This window comes from Rhinichthys klamathensis, unplaced genomic scaffold (assembly GCF_029890125.1).
Source record: "Rhinichthys klamathensis goyatoka isolate OS25496 unplaced genomic scaffold, OSU_Roscu_1.1 h1tg000186l_1, whole genome shotgun sequence".
NCBI lineage: Eukaryota > Metazoa > Chordata > Actinopteri > Cypriniformes > Leuciscidae > Rhinichthys > Rhinichthys klamathensis.
This window is the reverse complement of record NW_026606714.1, coordinates 672,566-697,713: the sequence shown is the minus strand read 5'-3', so window position 1 is coordinate 697,713 and position 25,148 is coordinate 672,566. Positions and strand designations below refer to the sequence as shown.

General features: G+C 37.9%; 1 protein-coding gene across 1 annotated transcript; it reads left to right on the top strand.

Annotated features, from left to right (window-relative positions):
• Window positions 1-478: 478 nt before the first annotated feature.
• On the top strand, window positions 479-2,571 carry adrb2a (adrenoceptor beta 2, surface a). Its single transcript, XM_056261884.1, has 2 exons — window positions 479-585; window positions 756-2,571. Exon 2 carries the CDS (start codon window positions 759-761, stop codon window positions 1,980-1,982), a length of 1,224 nt encoding a protein of 407 aa, XP_056117859.1. The 5' UTR covers window positions 479-585; window positions 756-758; the 3' UTR covers window positions 1,983-2,571.
• The last annotated feature ends 22,577 nt before the right edge of the window (window positions 2,572-25,148 follow it).

Genomic DNA, 25,148 nt, shown 5'->3' with positions numbered 1-25,148 from the left:
ATTTAGGATAGGAAATGTGCCTACTTTTAACAAGTAAGTTGGGTTTTTTTACAGTCATTTTTTAAAAGTCATTTTATCAATGTCAAAGCAAAGCACTTACAGTACATTAATGTTCATCTCATGAGTTACAGAACAGAACAGTCATAAAAGCTATGAAATAATGTATCAGGGCAGAATTTTTTTAAAAACAAGTCTGCATGAACAGTTTGAAATGCAATTCAAATAGTCTCACTGTAGCTGTCAGAATGTTGTTACTTAATCCTCTATTGCAGCAGTGCAGCCTTCACCTCACTCTCAGAGCTCATTGGCTGGAAGTCAGCTATGATGTCATCACAGAATGTTATAAGGGCTCTGACAAGTAGCCTGGGAGCCACATTCAACGTAACACCGCTCAGCAGAGTGACTGTGTGTGAGAGAGGTTGAGAAAAGTGCTATGGTGACAGAGAAAGAGAGCAAAAGTGTGAGAGAGATAAGCATGCAAGAGAAAGCCATAATGAAGGGAGGATCTACTCGTTCATAACAACCCTACAGACCTCAAAAGAGTACTTAAACATTGTATGGAAGAAGTGGAAGTCTTTTTTGGAGGTTTGTAAAAAATGGCATTGTCTGCATGGAATTGCACTGTTTTTAATCTTGTTTACTAACTGTTTGCATTTAACATGGTTTACCACTCAAATGCACAAACCCCTGTGTTATTATTTTTTATTGACTAATTTAGAATTAATTTCTTGCTTTTACTTCTCAATCTCTGTCAGGTCATGGGAAACACACAGCCCAATGCAAATGAAAGCAACTGTGAGAACATCACAAATTTGAACAACTCCACCAAAAGCGAAGTACAGATGGTGCTTCTGGGCACACTCATGTCCATTCTTGTCCTGGCCATCGTCTTTGGCAACGTGTTGGTGATAACAGCCATCGGCCGTTTCCAACGACTTCAGAACGTCACTAATTGCTTCATTACATCACTTGCTTGTGCTGATCTGGTCATGGGATTGGTGGTGGTGCCTTTCGGCGCCCTTCACGTCATCCTGAGCACTTGGCACTTCGGCAGCTTCTGGTGTGATTTCTGGACGGCTACTGATGTTCTGTGCGTCACGGCCAGTATCGAAACGCTCTGTGTCATCGCTCTAGATCGCTACCTCGCCATAACATCCCCCTTCCGCTATCAGTCCTTACTGACCAAGAGCAGAGCTCGCATCATTGTGCTGCTGGTGTGGGTCATTGCCGGGCTCATTTCCTTCCTACCAATCTATATGAAGTGGTGGACTTCTGGCACAGATGAAGCAATTTGTTGCATGAGTAACGCGACATGCTGTGAATTTTACACCAGCACTGCCTATGCTATCATCTCGTCCATAATCTCCTTCTACATCCCCCTGATCATCATGGTTTTCGTATACAGCCGCGTCTTCCAGGAAGCAAGAAAGCAACTGAAAAAGATTGACAAAAGTGAAGGGCGATTTCACGCTCAGAACAACAATGCCAAAAAGCAAAATGTGGTGAGCAGCCATTGCGAGGTGAGGACCGCCAAGAAGCCCAAGTTCTGCCTGAAGGAACATAAAGCTTTGAAGACTTTGGGCATCATAATGGGTATATTCACACTGTGCTGGCTGCCGTTTTTTGTACTAAACGTGGTAGCGACAATAAGTGATGTGGACAACTTGACATTCAGAATATTAAACTGGATAGGCTACGCTAACTCAGCCTTCAACCCACTGATCTACTGTAGGAGTCCAGAGTTCAGGTACGCTTTCAAGGAAATCCTATGCCTCAACAGGTCACGCTACCCTAACGTTAGGCCAACCAATGGATATATATATAGTGGGCATAGCTGGAAGAGTGAACACAGAGGGCGAAGCAAAGGCAGCTCAGAGGACAGTGACCCAGCTGAGGGCAACTCGGAGAAAGACGGATGCATGTCAGCAGATAAAACAGACTCTAATGGGAACTGCAGTAAAAACCTAATGAGTGTGTTATAAATCACCTTGCGAGTCCTGACTCATTCCAATGTGACTTCTCAATATGTCACATAAGGACAGGTTACGCCTCCTCTGGTAAGTGGCCAATGGTGGGTGTGTGATGGAAAAAAGGACATATTTAAAAAAAAAATTTCTTCATCTACCTCATTGTTTCTAGATTCACTTTATCGGTTCATTTCACCATGACCTCGCTCAAAAAGGTTAGCGCACACAAAAAACAACAACAAAATTAAAGTTAAAAATGCTTTCAGTTTTAAATGGAGAGAAATGTTCAGAAAGAATGTACTTCTATGACATTCAAGATAAACGACACTTTGAACTGGTTGTTCACTAGAGGGACTTCCTTCTTGAGTCATCTTGCATAAATTGAGGAACTGAGCTGCAGTTTTAAAGAATGATCTGCTTTCATTAGATTAGCAGAGTAAAACAGGGGTTGCCTTTTTGAAGCAATTTTTACTTGTTACTTGGTTCAAATTGGATTCTATAAAATGTCTGTGTTAAAATTCACCCAACCCAGCACTGAGACAACACCTCTTACCAAAATGCAAAAGGAAATGAAACCACATGGCCAACCCCGTTTGTTTAAGCAAAATGACAATTTCAGTCATGAGACTGATAAGCTGAGCATCCTTAGATGGAAGTCACTAAATATAAACCAATTTATGCTGACGCACCAAACCACAAAACGCGTGTGTCTGATAACAGAACTTCTCTAGTGGCTCGATTATTATCTGTGATTTGTCATTTCAGGTCTCTTAGCAGGCTCTGTCCTGAATGCCGCCAAATCCTTAATTCACCATGGGAATGTTCTTAACATTTTCCAGTAGGCAAAGTCCAACAGGCCTTTGTGTAAATACCTGAGATTCAGTGTTTATCAAAGTCCTTATGTGACTCCCTCATTACCAAAAACATTATCTAGAAAGATAAATAAATTAAGAGGTATCGAGTTTCCTGTCAGGCTCATCTAATGCACGCAGTGCAAAGCACACAGCAATTTCCCTGTTCCTCACTCACATTTCTGACCAAGGCGTTTAATCTAATGTTCCATGCATATCATGAACTGCATAAGTGGTAAATAGTTTCAAAACTTGTCAATGTTCGTGAACTATTAATGTTCGTGAACTATCTTTACTGTTACTGTGCAGCCTGCTTATGCTGTCAAAAACTGTGAACTTTGATCTTTAAGAAATCTCTTCGAATCAGTTGTGGCTTTTTGTGGTCCTTATCAATTTCTGTGTGTGCTCTGAGGATTTTAGACATTTCTATGTTTGCTTTCAATGGATAAAATGTAGTGATCAATCATTATTTCTGTTCCATGGAAGCATTACATCAAAGAGCAGTTTAAAACTATAGCTTCTTAAAAGGGTGCTTTGTAAATCTGACCAAGATTTGACATTTGAAACATAAACGAAAAAAAATTCACTGTATATGTAAATATTTAAAAGACCATAGAGATTACAATAATGCAGTTTTTCTATAAACAGTAAACTACCAGAGACAGAGAGAGCATGCATGTCCTTTTTCAGGATGTGAAACTGAATGCGACAGCTTGTACAAATTTGTTAACACTGCACCCTTCTGGGAAGGTTTTTCTCTGCATGTCGCTCACCGTGAGAAACTCTGACCTGTACTATCTTGTGCTAAATGAAATATCTGTGCACTCCCTAATTGTGGCAATGCCATTTTCTGTCGTTTCCTGTTGTTCTCTGTGGACACAGTTAACCTGTTGAGTAAAGTGTTTACATTCATTAATGTCTTTGAGTTAGATATGGTTCACAGTTAATGCAACCCCTCATGAATTGCACCTTCATCTTAGTGATTAAGCAATGTTCTGGAGTTAATGTCACGCTACATACATCATATTGATGTCACCTTCAGCATTTAATGTACACCAAGTAATTTTACCATTGAAAGTTTAACAAATCTGTTCAAATTTGTGTGGTCATATCATCGCCAAGAAAAAGCCATTTTGCGTACATACAGGTGGTCATACATATAGGTGGCCGCCATGTTGAGATCACATGACCAGCCAAACACTACTTATTGTAAACCCCCTATTATTAAAGGCTTAAATAAAATGATAAAGAATGACACATGCGAATAGGGAATTTATACAACGACATTTGAAACAAAAATGTTTGCTTTGCAAAATGCTGCAGTTATGCAAATATAGTATTCACCGCTATAAATTTCCAGTGTCACACTGGCCAGTGAAATATAAACAAAAAAATTACTTGGTGCATATTGTAGTCCATCTTCTGAGTCTGTACAGCTAAAATGGGAACAAGACATTGTTAAAATGTTCTGCTCCACAGTTGAAACAGACATTGTGCCTGCAAGGAAATTAATTGTCACATTTGCAAGTACAGACACAGTGTGGACAGCCTCTTACTGATGCATGAAGATGCGATTAAAAATGCCCTGAATATTGCCTTAATGATAAGAGCAGATTTCATAATCATAATGAACACTGCAGTAGGCAAAAGTTCAAACAAAACTTCCCACTCCACAACCCTCTTAGGAAAGCTTAATTCATGGCATGTGTACTGTATATAATGTTGTTCGATGTTTACCTAGATTCCTTTGAGCTACTTTCGCACAAGATTTATCACTGTTTCGTTGAACTACAGTGAAATACGTTCAACCATATTTGTCTTAGTGGTATTTATGAAATACATATGTCATGCCATTTGTATTATGTAATAAATTATGTATTTAATGTATGCCTGGATGTGACTGAGGTTTTCAATGTTCAATGCACTCAAATGAATTCCTAGTATATTTCTGTACCAACAAAGCAATCCAAAAATGCTTCTAAAGTGTTTCTAAGCATAGCTACATGATACAAAAAGTGTAGCTTTATTCAGCCAGTCCATGAGTGCTTATACAGTATGACTTTGTTATAGTATTAGATTCAACACTTATCAGCCGCCTTTTATCTTAGGCCATCAGAAGGAATTTCCCCTCACCATTCAAGAGTAAATCAATCAGCGAATCACCATGAGTATGATTTGTGTCCATCTGTGCTACGTGGAAAACTTCCCCTTAAGAATAACTTCACCCTTTGCATGCGTGGCTGCAACTCAGCCATGTCTATTTCAGTATGGGAACGAGCCCCTGCAGCATGTGATTGGAATAGACTGTGATATTGTAATATGTTTCCATTCTAAGGTTATTACTAGGCCTATATCAGATTCCATTAGAATTCATTCTCATTCACCTCATATCTCTGTGAACAAAAGTGCAGCCTGGATACAGTAAATTACATGGCAAAGAAATGCCTAGGTGTTTGGCCACACAGAACCATATAGGAAGAGTGATACATTAAAAGGCCAATGATTCATGACGTCATAGTTGTAAATGTTCCCTTGATTGATTGGCTCATATGCCTGCTGCGACATTTAGAAAAGAGCATAATAGATTCAACGAAAGGGAAATTCGACATAAATGGAGCCACCAGAGAGGAAAATACAGGAAGGTTTTCACCATCAACTCCATTAGTGAAGGTGAAAAAGTACATCAAGAAATGGATCAATGTATGTGTATGATGAATATGAAAGGATTATAATTCAGGGAACTTAATTACCTTGCAAACCCAATACAGTACTACTAAACATAAAAATATTATGTTATAATACGTAACCGGTCACATTAAACATGTTGCAGTGATAAATATCTTGTAAAATGTTCAGTCAATCAATCAATCAATCAATCAATCAATCAATCAATCAATCAATCAATCAATCAATCAATCAATCAATCAATCAAAATTAAAGTAAAAAAAAAAAAACATCACTGGAAATTATGTAATCATTTAGAATAGTGCAAACTAGCCAAACAGATATACCATCTCAGAGGAAAATGTTATTGTTATTGAGTGTGTTCTTTCAAAGGTCATAAGAATTATTCGAGCTATTTGATTATATCAGTTGTTTCTCAAACTAATTCGGATATATAAAAAAGGTACAAATGAGGCATTTGCTGCAAACAGTATTTTTGTTTTTTATTATTTGGTATTTTATTATTTTTATATTTAGATTTTTATACATCTCCAAAACTACAGGATAAAAAAGACATTTAAAAGCACATTGGGACGACACAAATGAACTGAAACAGTGACAGAACAACAGATATGATGACCACAAATCAATACCAGTGTTATTTTATAATGATCTACTACAGCCTGCTTGAGAAATAAAGAACCGTGTGAAAACATTAGCAGTAACATTAGAAGTTAGAGAGGCTCTATGGATGTGATTTCCAGAGATTCACCTCTTGGAAAAACATTGTGCCTGTGCCTAGCAAAACAACAGACAGCAACATCACAACACAACCTCACCTGACATCAGCAGCCTCAAACAAACACACAGCCAGTCTGAACAACTTCTTCTTTGACCCTCTCACCACTAAATCAAGGTCTATCCCACCGTGAGAAGGTTTCATAAGGACACAAGACTTTAACCTGCTTCAGAACGGCCTGGTTATTAAATGGGATTTGGAACTACTGAACAAGAGCCTCTCTGGTTGTTATTCACGAGTGCTCTCCAAACTGATCTGATCATTTACCTCAATTACACTTGAGCCTCGGCTGAGCTATAGGCAGCACGTCTCCGTTATTAAATCATGCTCGGCTTTCCACCACAAATAAAACTGTTTCATCAATTGGCGGCCCTTAAAAAGTCTCAAAACGTCTGCCAGGCACACATACGGTTTCGCTGTCAATATACGATTTGGAACATAATGTCTTTCTCTGGATTCCACATGCTCACGTTACGGGCCAAATCTCCTTCTCTGCAGTATCTCAGCTCCTTACAAGCTTCCAAGATAATAGAATCATGTTGTGACTGGAAAAGTGCGCAATCCTGCTGAAAAGATACACCGAAGAGAGGCAAAACTGACTGTGAAGAGCAGGTTTTCTCCAGCAAAGGAGTAGGACACTGACCATGGCACCACACAGTCTAAAAGCACTGGTCTCTGAGACTTTCACGGGCCACCCCAATAAAGTCATTCTCCTGCCCTGGGGGTTAAAACAGCACAGCATTAGAGCATGGTTTAATTCAGCCTCCGAGTCCAAGAAAAATATCTGAAAAATACTAGTCAAACAAACAGCCTACATGCAGCCGCATGCAGTGTTCCTTTCCCACGTTTGATACATCTGCCATTTTTTGCTATTAGCTTGTAGCATATTATAGAAATCTCTAAATCCGACAGCAACATGCCACAGCTGTCATCATGGACGTGCAGAACAAAGAACTTTCGCACTGTAATAGTGCCATAATGGTCTGAACATGAGGAGTGGGAGACATCAGTAGAGTACAACATAAACACTAGCTATCAGCAGCATGACGCACACAGACACACATGAAGACTAACGCTGGTGCATATGCAGTGGTGAAACATAAAAACAAGCCGCGCACACAAACGAACACAGGGGAGCTGAAATGAGACACCACAAAAGCACTCAGAGGAGAGATTATGGAGTCACTCACAGGAGCCATTTTAACAAAGTAAGAGCCGAGGGTCCCTCTTGTGCTTAATGATTTTGCCATTAGAGTAATCCAGCGTCTCATTTTCTCCCTCCAGAACACAGTGTCCGCCATGTGATTTTAACACTACAGTCGACCAGCTGTGACTCGCAGTCCTGCCATCTTATGAAGAAATAACTTTAAAATAATATGGTTTATATAGAGAGTGGGGTTTAAAAGCTCAAGTTGTAGGGCCTGTTTACACCTGGTCACTTCATGTGTTTTCCATTTACACTTGGTCACACAAATGTGTTTTTGCAAAACAGAACTTTTTAACGTTTAAAAAAATGTAATTAAAACAATTGCATGTTAAGAATTTTAAATAGCCTATATAAACGAATATAGTTCCAAAACATAAAAGTTAGTAAATAATAAAGAGGAACAAAAAACATTTTACAAGAAATAAACAAAGAGTGCTTTCAGTATTTAAGAGTATATCTGAACGTTTTCCTTTCAAGAGCTGTGAGTGATTTTTCTCTTTCTTGTCTTTACTGTAGTTTTATTATTACTGATGACATCATAGACCGCGGGAGATCCGACAAGCTGCATTCACACCAATGTACAGATCTCTTGTGAAATATAAAATGTGTTTTGTCCTGTCTGTTTAACCCCTTAAAGGGTTAGTTCACCCAAAAATGAAAATTCTGTCAGTAATTACTCACCCTCATTTTGTTCCAACCCCGTAAGACCTTCGTTCATCTTCGGAACACGAATTAAGATAATTTTGATGAAATCTGAGAGCTGGATCACTCCTCCATACTAGTCCATAGGCTTCTTCAGGGATTGAACTTGCCGGCCTCGAAAAGTTATTAAAGACATCGTTAAAATAGTCCAAGTGACTAGTGGCTCAATCTTAAGTTGATCAAGCGACGAGAATACTTTTTGTGCGCAAAAAAAACTAAAATAACGACTTTATTTAAACTATTCATTTCCGTCTCTGTGGGCCTCGAGTCAGTTCACTAGTGTAATAGCGTAAGCTTCTGTTGTTGTATGTCACACGCATCACGCACATGACCAGCGTCGGCCAATAGTGAGCCTACGTGTGACGTAGCTCTACGGAATCACACTACGTTAACTGACTAGAGGCCCAAAGAGAAGGAAATGAATAGTTGAAATAAATTCGTTATTTTTGTTTGTTTTTGCGCACAAAAAGTATTCTCGTCGCATGATATACTTTAGATTGAGCCACTGTAGTCACTTGGACTATTTTAACGATGTCTTTAATAACTTTTCAAGGCCGGCCAGTTTAATCCCTGAAGAAGCCTATGGACTAGTATGGAGGAGTGATCCAGCTCTCAGATTTCATCAAAAATATCTTAATTCGTGTTCCGAAGATGAACGAAGGTCTTACGGGGTTGGAACAACATGAGGGTGAGTAAATACTGACAGAATTTTCATTTTTGGGTGAACTAACCCTTTAAGACACAACTGACTGTGTTTACATTAATTTTGCGTCATAAAAGCATTTTGAGATGCAAGTACATTTTACACGCATGTGTTCAACTGTCTAACTGTTTAGGCGCTTTAAGCAAGACAAAATGTTGATTAAGAAAATGATTTTAGTATTGATGCACTAGTTCTTTTGTGTGTGCAAAATTTGGTTGATGACTTTATGTTAAGCTTTTTGTGTCACAAATGATCTTGCATTATTTTGAGAACTTAATGAGGTTTGACTAATTAAAATAAGAGGCAGATGGAATAATGATCTGGTTTGAACTGGATTCTGCATACAAAATCTATAATGGAGGATTTGTTTGTCAAAATTGATCATCAATAAGGCTTCCATCTGGGGGGTTAATAATGAATGAATGACAGGTTTTCAAAGTACTTCAAAGACCGACTCATTTTCTGTACCTATTGACGTACTGCACAAAGACCTGCTTCACAAAGTGCACTCCACATTTCACAGAAATCGAATGCTAAGACCCTACTTTTACTGAAAGAAGAAGAGAGCAAATATATTTACATCCAAATCATCAGCAGGTTCTAAGTCTACTCTGGTTTGCTCTTCTTCATGCATATTAATGACATGTGAACACATTGTATATTTAAATTACTACAGAATGCACTTTTCCCTCCCTTTCATTAATTTTCTCTCATTTTTAATCTGATTATTACGCTCAGACGTTTAACACATTAATTCAATGTCATGCGGCATGCCTGAAGAAATCTAAATAATATTAGGTAAAAGTTACCTTTTTACAGCATGGCTGTATGCCATAGGTTAAAGTCCCATTTGAAACTTAAATGTTGGATATCTAAAGCCTTTTGTTTCCACTTTAGATAAATCCCCAGACTGTCTATATCAGGCGACAACCTTGAAGTGCCCCGATTATACTTTTTTGAAAATTACCTTTCATGCACTGTGTAATATAGCTGTTTGTGAATGTAAAAGGGCTGCAAAGTTTTAAAGATCAAAGTGGACGAGAAATAAAGCTATTGTCTCCTAAAAGTATGTTGTGGCACCTTCAGTCACTGTCAGACGAGATTAGCAGCTATATTGATGTAATTGTAACACAAAACCCAAAATAAATAGTCTAATTTAGTGATTTAAAAAAATCTGCAGGTGCCACTGAATGTTAATACCAGTACAACTTGTTGATCATGCAAACTGCGCATTCTAGGAAACACAGAATAAATCTATCATGGGTCATTACAAATACCGCATTAACAGTTGTATCCATTACTTTAAACCTTTATTTTGGCATGATGCTGCATGCACGCCGGAAGGTGTCAGTATAAGTAAGTGTAACACTGGCCATGTCAGTGGCATATAAGGCAATCCCATCTGCACATGTCACAAGATTTAGTGACACATGCCACTATCCACTGGCACATGCCAATGACAACAGGATGTGGCACTAAGCACATTAGCATGTTAATACTGCTACTGGAGCATTGTCAACATCATTTTGCAGCCAACACTGATTCAGAAAACACTAGTCTACCAATAAATTAATACAGTTTTTGAATTTCATAATCAGAGAATATTTGTTTTCGATTTTGAATTGGTTCATTAAAAAGCAGACATTTGAAGCTTTCTATTGACATATACACTCACCTAAAGGATTCTTAGGAACACCTGTTCAATTTCTCATTAATGCAATTATCGAATCAACCAATCACATGGCAGTTGCTTCAATGCTTTTAGGGGTGTGGTCCTGGTCAAGACAATCTCCTGAACTCCAAACTGAATGTCAGAATGGGAAAAAAAGCTGATTTAAGCCATTTTGAGCGTGGCATGGTCGTTGGTGTCAGACGGGCCGGTCTGAGTATTTCACAATCTGCTCAGTTACTGGGATTTTCACGGACAACCATTTCTAGGGTTTACAAAGAATGGTGTGAAAAGGGAAAAACATCCAGCGGCAGTCCTGTGGGCGAAAATGCCTTGTTGATGCTAGAGGTCAGAGGAGAATGGGCCGACTGATTCAAGCTGATAGAAGAGCAACTTTGACTGAAATAACCACTCGTTACAACCGAGGTATGCAGCAAAGCATTTGTGAAGCCACAACACGCACAACCTTGAGGCGGATGGAATACAACAGCAGAAGACCCCAACGGGTACCACTCATCTCCACTACAAATAGGAAAAAGAGGCTACAATTTGCAAGAAGTCACCAAAATTGGACAGTTGAAGACTGGAAAAATGTTGCCTGGTCTGATGAGTCTCGATTTCTGTTGAGACATTCATATGGTAGAGTCAGACTTTGGCGTAAACAGAATGAGAACATGGATCCATCATGCATTGTTACCACTGTGCAGGCTGGTGGTGGTGGTGTAATGGTGTGGGGGATGTTTTCTTGGCACACTTTAGGCCCCTTAGTGCCAATTGGGCATCGTTTAAATGCCACGGCCTACCTGAGCATTGTTTTTGACCATGTCCATCCCTTTATGGCCACCATGTACCCATCCTCTGATGGCTACTTCCAGCAGGATAATGCACCATGTCACAAAGTTCGAATCATTTCAAATTGGTTTCTTGAACATGACAATGAGTTCACTGTACTAAAATGGCCCCCACAGTCACCAGATCTCAACCCAATAGAGCATCTTTGGGATGTGGTGGAACGGGAGCTTCGTGCCCTGGATGTGCATCCCTCAAATCTCCATCAACTGCAAGATGCTATCCTATCCATATGGGCCAACATTTCTAAAGAATGCTTTCAGCACCTTGTTGAATCAATGCCACGTAGAATTAAAGGTGACCTATAATTCAAAATTGAATTTACCTTGGTATAGTCAAATAACAAGAGTTCAGTGCATGGACATGACATAGAGTGAATCTCAAACTGGACTGTTTTCGCGTTCTCATTTAATTCACGTTTATGAAAAACACCCCTGAAAAACGGTCGGTTCTCCACACAATACCGACTGTGACGCAATAGTCGGGATCATTAATATGTACGCCTCCAAATATTTGCATAATGCCAGCCCTCAATGCCAGGCGGAACTGCGCAGCCGAAGCATGGCAGTTGCTCAGTGTGGATGTACACATGAACACAAAAGTATTTTTTAGTTCCATCATCTGAGCCTCTGAAGAAACAATGGGTTAATTTTATTTTCTCTGGAAATTTCCAAACATTTCACCGACTGTTTCCTCAACTTGGGCCAATACAGAGCTGGCCTCGGATCGAGCTACCAAGCAACACTTTCTGATGTGTAATTGTTCAAGTTCACACAGGTAATCTTTCTCTCAAAATCGTTCAATACTGTTTATGCATCAGTAAGTCAAGCCAGTGACTAAAATATCAGCTTCACATCGTTTCTTTTAGTAGGATGAAAATAATCGTATTTAAATTGTGAACAAATTATATACAGAAAGCGATCAAAGAACAATCTTTCCACACAGCGCGAGTTTATCTGGACACTTGCCAAACTCGTTATGAAATCAATGACGCACGTTACTGCACAACGAAGCTCTTACTGTATTTACATCATCGTGTTTGCATTGGTGAAAGCAGAGAGAGTGCAGAAACTGCTTTGCAATGATAAGATCTTCATTCTCGCGATCAACACACTGTCATCTGCTCAATGCTCATCACGGCAACATTTTATGTGATGGGAATAGATCTAAATACTTTAAAAACATCTCACGATTCGTTAATCTCGATAGCTGTTATAGTAAAAACGTATAATAGCAGTAGTAAAATTATTCGGGAGAGAGTTTCACATGTAATGCGTACTAGCTATTTCATATGCAAGCATGTTAGCCAATCACAGCAGTGGCCGCGGTTACACTGAATCCCACAGCAGACCCCCTTCAAACAGAGTGTTCAAATCAGAGGCTAAAAGTAGGCTAGGAAAAATGCCATTTATTTCTAAATTATGATTATTTTTTATCTAAAAAACATACTAACATTATAAGGGTAACCCAGGAAACATTATAAAAAATAAAAAATAAACATTCTAGGGCACCTTTAAGGCAGTTCTGAAGGCGAAAGGGGGCCAAACACAGTATTAGTATGGTGTTCATAATCCTTTAGGTAAGTATAGAATGTCTGTGGGGCAAGTATATGCTTGTTTGAGTTTCGATTCATTTTTGTGAGGCGCTCCAGAAAGTAGTTCACACGGTGACCGAGATTGCAGAAAGAGCATCCTGTTTGTTTTCTTTATTTTACAAATGCACAAGTTTTGTTGTTATTGTGAGTGTACACAAATAAAAGTAGACCCATTTCAAATGATGTACTCTTATCTGTACGGCCATTTGTGTGTTCTTTTCGCTGTTATCAGGAAAAGTGATCTCTGCATGAACACTTGGATATGCACCAAATAATAGCACACATTTATCTAGGATAACAATAGAGTGAGCGGCCAAGTAAAGTGGCTAACATTAGGCTACTACTTGCATGTTTCAAATGTTAAGCCATATTTCAGGTTGCTAAATGATAGGCGAACATTTGGATTTCCTGTCCGACATACTGTAATTTCCACATGGACCAGCTGTGTTAATGATTTGTCCATCAGACTGCTTGACTTCACTTCCTGTGGAGTTTTTTTTTTCTGCGACTTCTAGTAGAAGAAGAATGTCAGTTCTCGCGCATGCGTCCTGGAAATCTCTTGAACTCTCGTCTCAGGCCCACAAGGAAGCAATGGAATAGTCGAATAAAGTCGTTATTTTTGTTTTTTTTTCCGCACAAAAAGTATTCTCGTCGCTTGATAAACTTATAGTGGAGCCACTGTAGGCACATGAAATATTTAAACATTTTCTTTAATGACTTTCTGGGCAGTCAAGTATCATTCCCTTTGGCAGCCTATGGAGGAGTGATCCAGCTCTCAGATTTAATCAAAAATATCTTCATTTGTGTTCCGAAGATGAACGAAGGTCTTACGGGGTTGGTACAGCATGGGGGTGAGTAATTAATGACTTAATTTTCATTTTTGGGTGAACTAACCCTTTAAGGGCGACCCTATTTCTGACACGTGCTGTAAGTAGGAGACCAATCACAACAGACAGGTCAATCTGACCAATCAGAGCAGAGTAGGCTTGAGGAAAGGAGGGGTTTAGAAAGACAATCTTTGAATGGATCATTTTCAGACTCTTTAAAAAATGAAGTGATGTGCAATTTATATTATGAGAAAATTAAGCCTATTGTAGGAGACCTCCAAAACAAAATTAGGAACATTTAAAATAGCATAATAGGGGGACTTTAAGTTCCAGAATTAATATAATATTTTGCCTTTGTGAAACAGGACTGGTATTGTTTATTAGTGCAAATTACGTGCTGCTGTCATCATAAGACCGTCTGTTATCCTGGCTGTCTGCCCATACTGAAATCAGACCCATTAGACACCGAATCCCGACAGTATATGTCATTCTCTTTCACTCCCTTATCATTTTTTTGTTTACTTCTCAGATACAAGTCCTAGAGCTCTGAAATGCCTGCAATGTATAAGCGGAATGAATAAATGCCCGGGATTCATTGTCATAAAGGAGTACACAGAGGCCATACATGGTAACAGAAATGGAGACATAAGTGTCTGTGGAATTACTCAAAGAGACACCAAGTGGAGGAGGCTGGCAGGAGGTGTTGCTCTCGACTTCTGTTACACCACATGGGGATTTATCGCTATGAGTTTCCTGGTCTTACAATCTGTGCTTTGATGTCCATTGCACTGACTGGAGGCACTTACATTTTTTCACCCTGAAGAAAATGTGCTGACTTTTTCTTATAAAAGTCTTTTATATAGTGAGATACTGTAATAAATTCTACACAAAGGGCAATCTTACTGGACTTAGATTAAAGAAATCATTAATTATTATGGTTGTGTGCTAATATGCACACAAAACTTGCTTCAAAGATGTCAAACATTTCTCATTTTTGCAGGTAATAAATGTAACAATGTGACTATTTGACAAATTATAAGACATAAGACGAATAAAGGGAGTGTCAACCCCAAAAATTAAAATCCAGTCATCATTTACTCACCCTCATGTTATTCCAAACATATAAGACTAAGATAGGGGTCCAATGTTGTTTTGAACAGCACTCACTTTCACTGCATGGGCAAAAACAATTCAAAATATCTTCTTTTGTGTCCCGGAGACGAAGAAAAAAACTTTTGAAATGACATGAGGGTGAGTGGTGAACAACCCCTTTCAGAAACAGAGCTTGGATCCTCTACAAACTAAGAACTAAAGTTAACCATGAGACTCTTCTTTTTTTATACTACTGGATGCAGTTCAGTCATTTGATGTTCTGCCACTGAATATAAAACAGACACTCAAAAATCATTTATTCAGAGCAGAAAGCCGTTTTAAATTAAAGTGCCAGACCTCTGCATACGTCTTATACATCTGTTTTTCATAATTTACAGCATCATGTAGGCATGTGAAATGTAAAATGATGTCATGCTACAGAAAACAGGTGTTAATGAAGCAATTTAGCCAATCTTGGTGTTTTATTTGCCTGGGCAAATGAGACGGGGACAAGAATAGAACAGTACCAGATGGGTTGTTGAATGGTCTTCCAACATGTTGAAATTTCAGTCTCTATTTCACTTTTAGCCCAGCTTGCAGAAAAACTCTTAAAAATAAAGGTTCCTCATGACGCAATTGTAGTACCTTTGTTAACCGATTACAAAGAATTATATTTGAATAAAGGGTTCACTCGAAAAAAAAAACTGCTGGGTTGTTTTTACCCATATATTTGGGTCCAATATGGACAAACCCAACCATTGGATTTGTCCATATTTGACCCAAACATTGGTTGAAACAACAGTGTTCTGAAAATAAATAAATAAATAACATTATGTACTTATATATTAACCAATAAAATGATATGTACTACTAATATATCAGTTTATTGGTTTCATGTGTTATTTAAGGGTCAATGACACGAAAGGATGAAATACTAAAAACTAGTTTAAATGTGTTGAGTTATTAGAACAACTTTGTACTCTTTGTATTCATGGTTTCAAATGGTTTTGAAAAACCTCTGTCATCTTCTTTCTTAAAAAATAACAATAAAATGTTTTGCTAAACTACTTCTCAAGGTTTTCTTTTCATTTTTTTATTCTAAATCAGATCAAAATTGATTTATAAAGCACCTTAAAAATCACAGAAGTATACCAAAGTGCTGTACAATTTCATAAGGATAAAATGACAAACGCATCTAATGCAAACAAAATGGTCCTTATAAATTTGTTTATTATTTTTTATTCATTTTAATATTAATAATAATTTTATTATCATCCTGACATTTTATTTTATTCAGTTTTAATAATTGTATTACAGAAAATCAATACATTATTATGCCATTGTATGAGCTGCATTTTTACAAATAAATAAATTAATAAGACAAGTATAAGATAAGATAATATAAGCATCACTGACTCATAAAACATATAGGTTTCCAAAAAGAAAAAAGGAAGAAAAAAAGAAAAGAAAAAATGTTATTTGTGGAACATAAAATCGCTCTAATGGCATCAGGCTCTATAACCTTTATTGTTTGGAATTAATTAGCATGGAAGAAGCAGTAGCATAGTCTTATTTTGTGGTCCAAAAACATGTTAATGCTTCATCAAACTAGTATATTTGCACAGACAGAACTAATGTCTCATTTTAGCATTAAAGGTAGTGCAAGCAATTTCGGACAGGCTAGCAATAGCAAGCTAGATTTAAAAGCATGATATCCCACCCTCCCTTCAGAGAGTCTCCAAAGCCACGCCTCCTTCAAAACACATGTACGCACACAGCAGCGCCTGCAAAGCATCACGAGACGAGAGACAGAATTAAAGGAGCTGTATGTAAGATTGTGGCCAAAACTAGTACTGCAATCACTGTCAAATTACTGTAGAGCTGTGTATCCCCTCCCCCTCCTCCCTGACTCGAGGTTGCCAGATCGGCTGCAGGATCCAGCAGGAACGTGACGAGCTGCAGCTGTGGTAACTAGAGCAGAGCTGGCAACCCGGATGCCGCAACACTACCCACTGAGCAAGCGACGTCTGTGGACATACAAAACAGGTTGATATCACGTCCGTCCGTCCAGGCCATAATCTGAACGTCCATTGACATCCAGAATTAGTTGATTAATGACAATGAGAAATTATGTCCAATCTGGCTATAATCTAAACGTCCACTGACAGCCAGAACTAGTTGAGAAAAGACGTTCATACTGGCTATAATCTGAACGTCCGGTGACATCCAGAATTAGTCGATGAATGACTTAAAAAAATATGTCCAATCTGGCCATAATCTAAACGTCCACTGACAGCCAGAACTAGTTGAGAAAAGACGTTCATACTGACTATAATCTGGACGTCCGTTGACATCCAGAAATAGTCCATAAATGACGTGAATAAAGATATCCAATCTGGCCATTATCTTAATGTCCACTGACAGCCAGAACTAGTTGAGAAAAGACGTTCATACTGACTATAATCTGGACGTCCGTTGACATCCAGAAATGGTCCATAAATGACGTGAATAAAGATGTCCAATCTGGCCATTATCTAAACGTCCACTGACAGCCAGAACTAGTTGAGAAAAGACATTCATACTGACTATAATCTGGACGTCCGTTGACATCCAGAAATGGTCCATAAATGACGTGAATAAAGATGTCCAATCTGGCCATTATCTAAACGTCCACTGACAGCCAGAACTAGTTGAGAAAAGACGTTCATACTGACTATAATCTGGACGTCCGTTGACATCCAGAAATAGTCCAGAAATGACGTGAATAAAGATGTCCAATCTGGCCATTATCTAAACGTCCACTGACAGCCAGAACTAGTTGAGAAAAGACATTCATACTGACTATAATCTGGACGTCCGTTGAATTCCAGAAATGGTCCATAAATGACGTGAATAAAGATGTCCAATCTGGCCATTATCTAAACGTCCACTGACAGCCAGAACTAGTTGAGAAAAGACATTCATACAGACTATAATCTGGACGTCCGTTGACATCCAGAAATGGTCCATAAATGACGTGAATAAAGATGTCCAATCTGGCCATTATCTAAACGTCCACTGACAGCCAGAACTAGGTGAGAAAAGACGTTCATACTGACTATAATCTGGACGTCCGTTGACATCCAGAAATGGTCCATAAATGACGTGAATAAAGATGTCCAATCTGGCCACAATCTAAACGTCCACTGACAGCCAGAACTAGTTGAGAAAAGACGTTCATACTGACTATAATCTGGACGTCCGTTGACATCCAGAAATAGTCCATAAATGACGTGAATAAAGATGTCCAATCTGGCCATTATCTAAACGTCCACTGACAGCCAGAACTAGTTGAGAAAAGACATTCATACTGACTATAATCTGGACGTCCGTTGACATCCAGAAATGGTCCATAAATGACGTGAATAAAGATGTCCAATCTGGCCATTATCTAAACGTCCACTGACAGCCAGAACTAGTTGAGAAAAGACGTTCATACTGACTATAATCTGGACGTCCGTTGACATCCAGAAACAGTCAATAAATTACGTAAATAAAAGATGTCCAATCTGGCCATTATCTAAACGTCCACTGACAGCCAGAACTAGTTCAGAACAGATGTTCATACTGCACTGTAAAAAAAATATCCTAATTTTACAGTAAATAACTTCCTATTTTCATCATTGTGGTGGCGTTCATGTGTGTTCAATTCGTAAATACGATCTTTATGACATGTCTTGAATGCATCAATAGCTCTATTTTAGGGACAATCCTTACAAACAATCATTGCTAAAATACATTACAGACTGTCACAGTGAGAAGATCTTTGTCCTTTATCAATGCTAAAGACCTAACCACTGCAGTCAACACCTTGGAGTATCCATGCTGTTAAATAAAAGTCTGTAGACAAGGGTTAAGGTTAGGGTTAACCCCTTAATTTCTAACCCCCGGTTTCACAGACAGGGTTTAGATATAAAGCCAGGATTAGGCCTTAGTTAAATTTGGGCATTCAATTATAGCTTTTAAAAATGTACCTTAGAAGAAAAAAACATTACTGGTGTGCATCTTGAGACAAAACAATGGCACTGACATAAGATATGTCAGTATAGCCTACAAGTTGCTTTCAGGTAATACAGCTCAAACGTGCATTTTAGTCTGGACTACAGGCTTAAAGGAGAACTCCGGCGCAAAATGAACCTCGGGTGTAATAACACATTGGTACAGACTAAATCGTTCCCTGAGATTTGTTTTCATGATAATCGAATGTAAAGAGTTTTATCTCTAAAAACAGTTTAGCTTATAACGCTAGTATATTGGGCATCGAGTAAGCAAAAAGAGATCGCTAGTTAATACCATTAACAAGGCTCAAATTAGCCCCACACTAACACGGCAGCATAATGAGTGTCCTTACATGCAAACCGAAGCATTGAGAACTTTGTAAGTGTATAGACAGTTTAATAAGAAGATACTTTACACAGACAGTACAGTTAGCGCATACAGACAGCAGCCATCTTGGAAAACAGTCTCGCATAAGAGAAGCACTTAACGCAACAGAGAAAATAAAAAAATAAATATAATTTATCTTATCTTCAATATCTACACGTACTGTTCGCTCACTCTCGTGGTTCGATTGGTCGAGACTGTTTTCCAAGATGGCTCCTGTCTGTATGCGCTAACTGTACTGTCTGTGTAAAGTATCTTCTTATTAAACTGTCTATACACTTACAAAGTTCTCAATGCTTCGGTTTGCATGTAAGGACACTCATTATGCACTGTTCTGATAAATTGCTGTTTATCAGAACAGTGATAAATAAATGTTATTATATATGGTATACAAGTTACTGTTTAATCTTTCATTTTTTATCTTTCATTTTTTATCTTTCATTTTTAATCATGCACTGCAATGAAAACACATTTAAACAATTGATTAAATATAACAGCCAGCCTACAAATACAACTAAATAGCACGTGTATATTTTTTTCCTATTCTTTCTTTTAAAACATTTCATATTGTCCTGTTATTGCAATGTTTTCACACTATTGGCTGTCTCTCCGAGTTGTTTTGAGCATGATTGGTTATTCTGACTGTCATCCAGGAATCTGGCCAATGACAACTATGCGCGCCTTTACCAGTCAAGTTTGAATACGTCAGTTGAAGTGAGTGGGTGTCTGTGCTCCTGCTCGGGACCTACTTCGGTTTTGTGGCTTTTACATTGTTTAAAACATGGATTATTTTACATCGGACTGCTAAATGTTTATTTTGAGCGAGTTGCGGGATGTAAATGAAGAACAAACAAGGAATATGGACAACGAACAATGGACATATTGCAATCTACGGAAGGTAACGTAAATAACTTTTTATTTTATACAAATTCTAATACATCAAAATATAGTGTATTAAATTGAGAATCTAAACGCGATTAGAGAAATATTGATATTAGTACGGTATTCCAATGTATTAGGCTAATTATGTGCTGAGCTAGCATGTGTATTGTCAGCTAACTTAGTTTATGATAAAAAAATAAAATAAAACTCAGCATTGGAGCTTTACAATGAGTGAACTGAGAACATTGTCTCTTTAGACAGAAGAACTCGAACCACACTCCTTTACTCGAGTCTAGAAGAATCTGCAAACTAGGCTTTTAAATTGTTGATCGCGGGATTTAACGTTAAAGTTAGGCCTAACGTTATTGTCTTGGAGCTGGTGAGTCAATTTTGCAAGCTTTTGTAAATGTCTCTGTTAGTAGCCTAAGTAAAAACAAATAGCTAATATTGCTGTGTGTGTTTCCTTCATGATCCAGGCATTTTGGGAGTAACGTTAAATATTATCCAGCCACACGATCTTCAGATGGTGAGTATTGTCATAAAATACACGTGAAATAGAGGCAGAACATGGACACTCTGCTCAAAGGCACACTGGTTCAAACCCTCCAGACAATGTTTTATCTTCTATCTTCTTGAGTTTATACAGGCCTAGCTGACCCAAAAATAAATGTCTAACTTACTTTTGTGAAACACAAGAATGTTGGGAATAAAACAACTGTATGAGAAAAACAAAAACAAATAAGGCATTTCTCAAGATATCTTAATTATGGTTCTACATAAGAAACTCATACAGTTTCAACATGAGGGTGAGTAGGCTAAATAATGAGAGAACTTTTCTTTTTTTTTTGGATGAGCTGTTCTTTTAAGGACATTTGCTAAATTAACCATGGTTTTTATTATAGTAAAGGTGTAGAAACCATGTTTTTTTTATGGTGGATTGATTACAATAATTTATTACCATTTGGTTAGTGTCACAAAACATTGTTAATTTTAGTAAGGGTTCTCCAGATTTATATAACACATAACCTGTATAATTTATTTAAGGAACACATTCAAAATGGTCCTATGTCACCCAGATCAATAATTTATTAACGCACTTTTTAACTTTTTTTTTTTTTTAGATCAAGCATTGGAACAATGTTTACGGAGCAGAACAGGCACCAACAGAGAAACAAGTCCATCACTAGTAAGTATCCATTGCAGTATCTAAAACCGTAGTCAATTTTAAAGGCACAGTGCACTCCAAAATAAAAAAAAATCTATTTTTTCCCGTGCCATTCCAGATGTATATTTTCCACAAAGATTTTTTGAAAAATTATCCATTATTGTAAGCCAATATAATGCAAGTGCATGCACCAGAAACTTCATACAGTACAGCCTGCTGTGTTGTTCACACAAGATGTTTTCTGCATTTATCATGTGAGCTTTACAATGCTCTTGGACTTTTTCGACCTTCCGCATTTTGGTGTCTATTCACTTGCAGTATTTAACACAAACACAAGAGATGGATAATTTTTCTAAAAGTCTAGTTTATTTTTTCTAAAATGTGTTCATCTGAAGAAAGAAAATCACATACCCTTTCGGACGGCATAAGGTAGAGAAAATAAAGGGGGTATCAGTTTACTCTCCTTTAGCTACTATTTATAAACCTTACATGTGATTTAATAAATTTACAATTAAAGAGGTGTTCCAAGCAAACAGCTATGTGTGTTTATATTAGGGGTGTACGATTCAGAAAATGTCACGATTCCGATTTTTAGGCTCAAGATTCGATTCAATAGCGATTTTCGATGCAAAAACGATTCTCGATTTAAAAAAAACGATTCACAGTATGTAAATGTAGTTACTTTTCCTATGTAGGTATTAGGGATGTGCATCTCCATAACTGAGGCCGATGCGATACGCATGTCGATGCATAGCCAACGATACGATACATTAAAGATAGGCTACATATAAGCAGCTACCGATGCAATGCAATGCGATTCACTATTATTACGATGCGGTGCGATTTGATTTCAACTCAACGCGATGCGATTCAATGTAATACGATGCAATGGAGAAAAATATGATGCTATGCAATTCAATATTCAATTATTTTATTTATTTTGTTCATATTTTGTGCCATCTGACTTTTAACGCATGGCTCTTTCACATACAAAAGATTTGGTTTTCAAAACAAAAAAAAACATAGCGTTGCGACGTTCGTCTGTTATAGGACAACTTAGTTTGAATAAACGAGCAGACACTGCTACTTGCTCTACGTTTATTTAGAATTAACAGCCAGACAACTAGCAGTGACTTGAGCTTTCCATTAAATGAATCACACACAGTAAACAAATCCTTAAAGACCCACTCCGATGAAAATAATGTTTTTCTAGGTGTTAACATGTTCTTGTGGCATTTTTCTGATGTTAGAGGACATATCTTGAGAAAAATAAGCTTGTATTTCTGAGTATTTCTACATTCAAATGGCTGTGAATCAGTAGCAGACGCTAAAATGCCGGCTAAAATAGACTGGAGTTGTGACGTAGTAACTCCACTGGGCGTCTCCACACGCGATGTCTTGGAGTGAAATAATGATTGGTGATCGGTGATAACTTTGATTAACTTCGTATAATAATAATTAACGTGTATATAATACTGTTGCCCCACCGGTATTGGGGGTGTAAGCTAGCGGGAGAGACAGAGCTCTCAGCAACGGGCAGGGGGAGGGTCGTCTCCGTGCCAACGGCACCGCCCACAACGCAGAGGCGATTTGCTAATGAGCTACTGCCGCTCTGCTGAAGCGAAGTCCCAGAATACGGCACAGGTTTTGTGATTTTGGCTAAAAATGGCATAATCATAATTTAAAGACCACTGGGAATGTTTAAAAATAGCTCAAAATATGATCGGAGTGGGACTTTAACAAAAAAAAATCAAACAGGCCTATTCTGGTGGGTGCGGTGATGCGGTGGTGTAACATGTAAGGCTGGTGCTGCCAATAAGCACCTAAAATCTGTCACAAAGAACAGGCAAAAGTAATGATTATGAATATGTAAAATATAGCAATGAGATATTTTAATTGTTTATTAATAAACAAGTGTTTTCTTTGCCAGTGTCGGCTGCAAAGATGAAGTTGACGATGCTGACTCACGATCTTCGCAGTAGTCAACGCGCCAGAGAGAAATACACAATTCATACGGATTATCTGCTTATTACATAAGCAGAGAGCAGTCTGTATTCTTACGTTTTGAATTGTTCTGTTTAAAAGTAGACCTGTCTGTGAGGCAAGTAGGCTACCTTATATGCTGAGTTTCGGTTCATTTATGAGACGAGCTCCAGTTCACACGCCGGCGCCTCCGTGTTTATCGTCTGCTATATTTACTTCTTATTTATTAAATCCAGGCAATTGGTTGATGAAACATTGATTAAAATTAAGATACAATTAATACAAAACTAAATGCACTTTAAAGAAAGGTTTTGTGCTTTCTGTTTGGTGTGTCTGTGAAATTTTTAAAGCATCTTTTAGTGCCGCGTTCAGAGCGCTCATGTCCGTAACATTGTTTTTTCCTCATAAATGCAAACCCAATTTTTTTTTTTTTACAATTTTTTTTGTTCTGTGGAGACTACAGTTAGGCCTACTCATAATTTGTATTCTGAATACGTAACGCTGGTATATGTATTCCGTTACTCCCCAACACTGATATTAGTATAACCTTATCTGCAATATATTTTAATAACACGGTTTTGGCGGTTATAGAGTTTATTGTGGCAAAAATTCATCTCAAACAAACATCACTGCGTAAGAGACACTCAGAGTCAAATTATATAAAATAGAAGTATTTATTCTTGCAAGAATAGGAGCAGTCTAATACACAGTTGTTACCCTGTGCAGAAGAGTGACACACCCCCAGACAGACTGAACTAGCTTTTATCTTAGTTTCAAGGCCTTCTTCCCCCCAGAGCCTTCCTCCCAGTAGTTTTCCATAGACGTCACTAGTTGGCCCACTAAGCTCCCCTGCACTAAGTGGCCTTCTGACATCTAGGTCAGAGGTCCTTGTTCGTCTGTTCTCTGGAGTGTCTCCCTCTTCTGCCTCCCCAGGTACATAAACAGAATCCTCTCTCACTACAAGTGAGAGACACACATGTGACATTCTTTGAATCATCTATATTTAACTAAAGATCAATGAATATCATTAAAATTGCCACCACAAGTTCTAATGACTGTGTTCAACTATAACCATCGGTCTCACGGTTATATAATAACCGTCACACCCCTAGTTTTAACATAAACAATAATAAAAATAAAAAACCTTTCACAAACAGGTCTTTGATAACTATTCAAATGTAAATAAATATATATGTTAGGGGTGTGACGGTTCACAAAATTCACGGTTCGGTACGTTTTTGATACAGCAAAAAGAAAGAAAAGCCAGAGAAATTTCCTTGATTTAATTTTTTTAATAATTTTTCATCAAAGTATGATAATTTTTTACTTTGAGCAGTGATGGAGCTACACTTGACTCTTCTTAGGAGCATATAAAACAAAAACAGCTCCTTGCTCCTTGAAAAAAATTAATTGTAATATTGTAGTAGTTATAAACAAAGGTTTATTTTATTTCAGATTAACATTTGAGGGCAGCAATTTTATTCATAATGTCGAAATAAAACCGACGTAACGTTACTTGAAAGCATTATAGCCTACTATTCCTGCCAAACTTCCATGGTTACAGTTAGTAGTGTTACTACAGTAAATCCATGGTGAATGTTGCTGATCTGTGGGCACTGGATAGTTCATTCATGGCACAATGTTTATTCCTGTTTTCCACGTCAGCGCTGTTTGATCCGTTAATAACGGAGAAATGTGAATGTTTCTCACTAGATCTCGCTGCGATATTATTACTTCAGTGGCAAATTCAACTGCTTTCTTTACTGGATCTC

Coding starts and splice junctions, on each gene's coding strand:
- adrb2a (XM_056261884.1), top strand. CDS start 759: ATGGGAAACACACAGCCCAATGCAAATGAAAGCAACTGTGAGAACATC.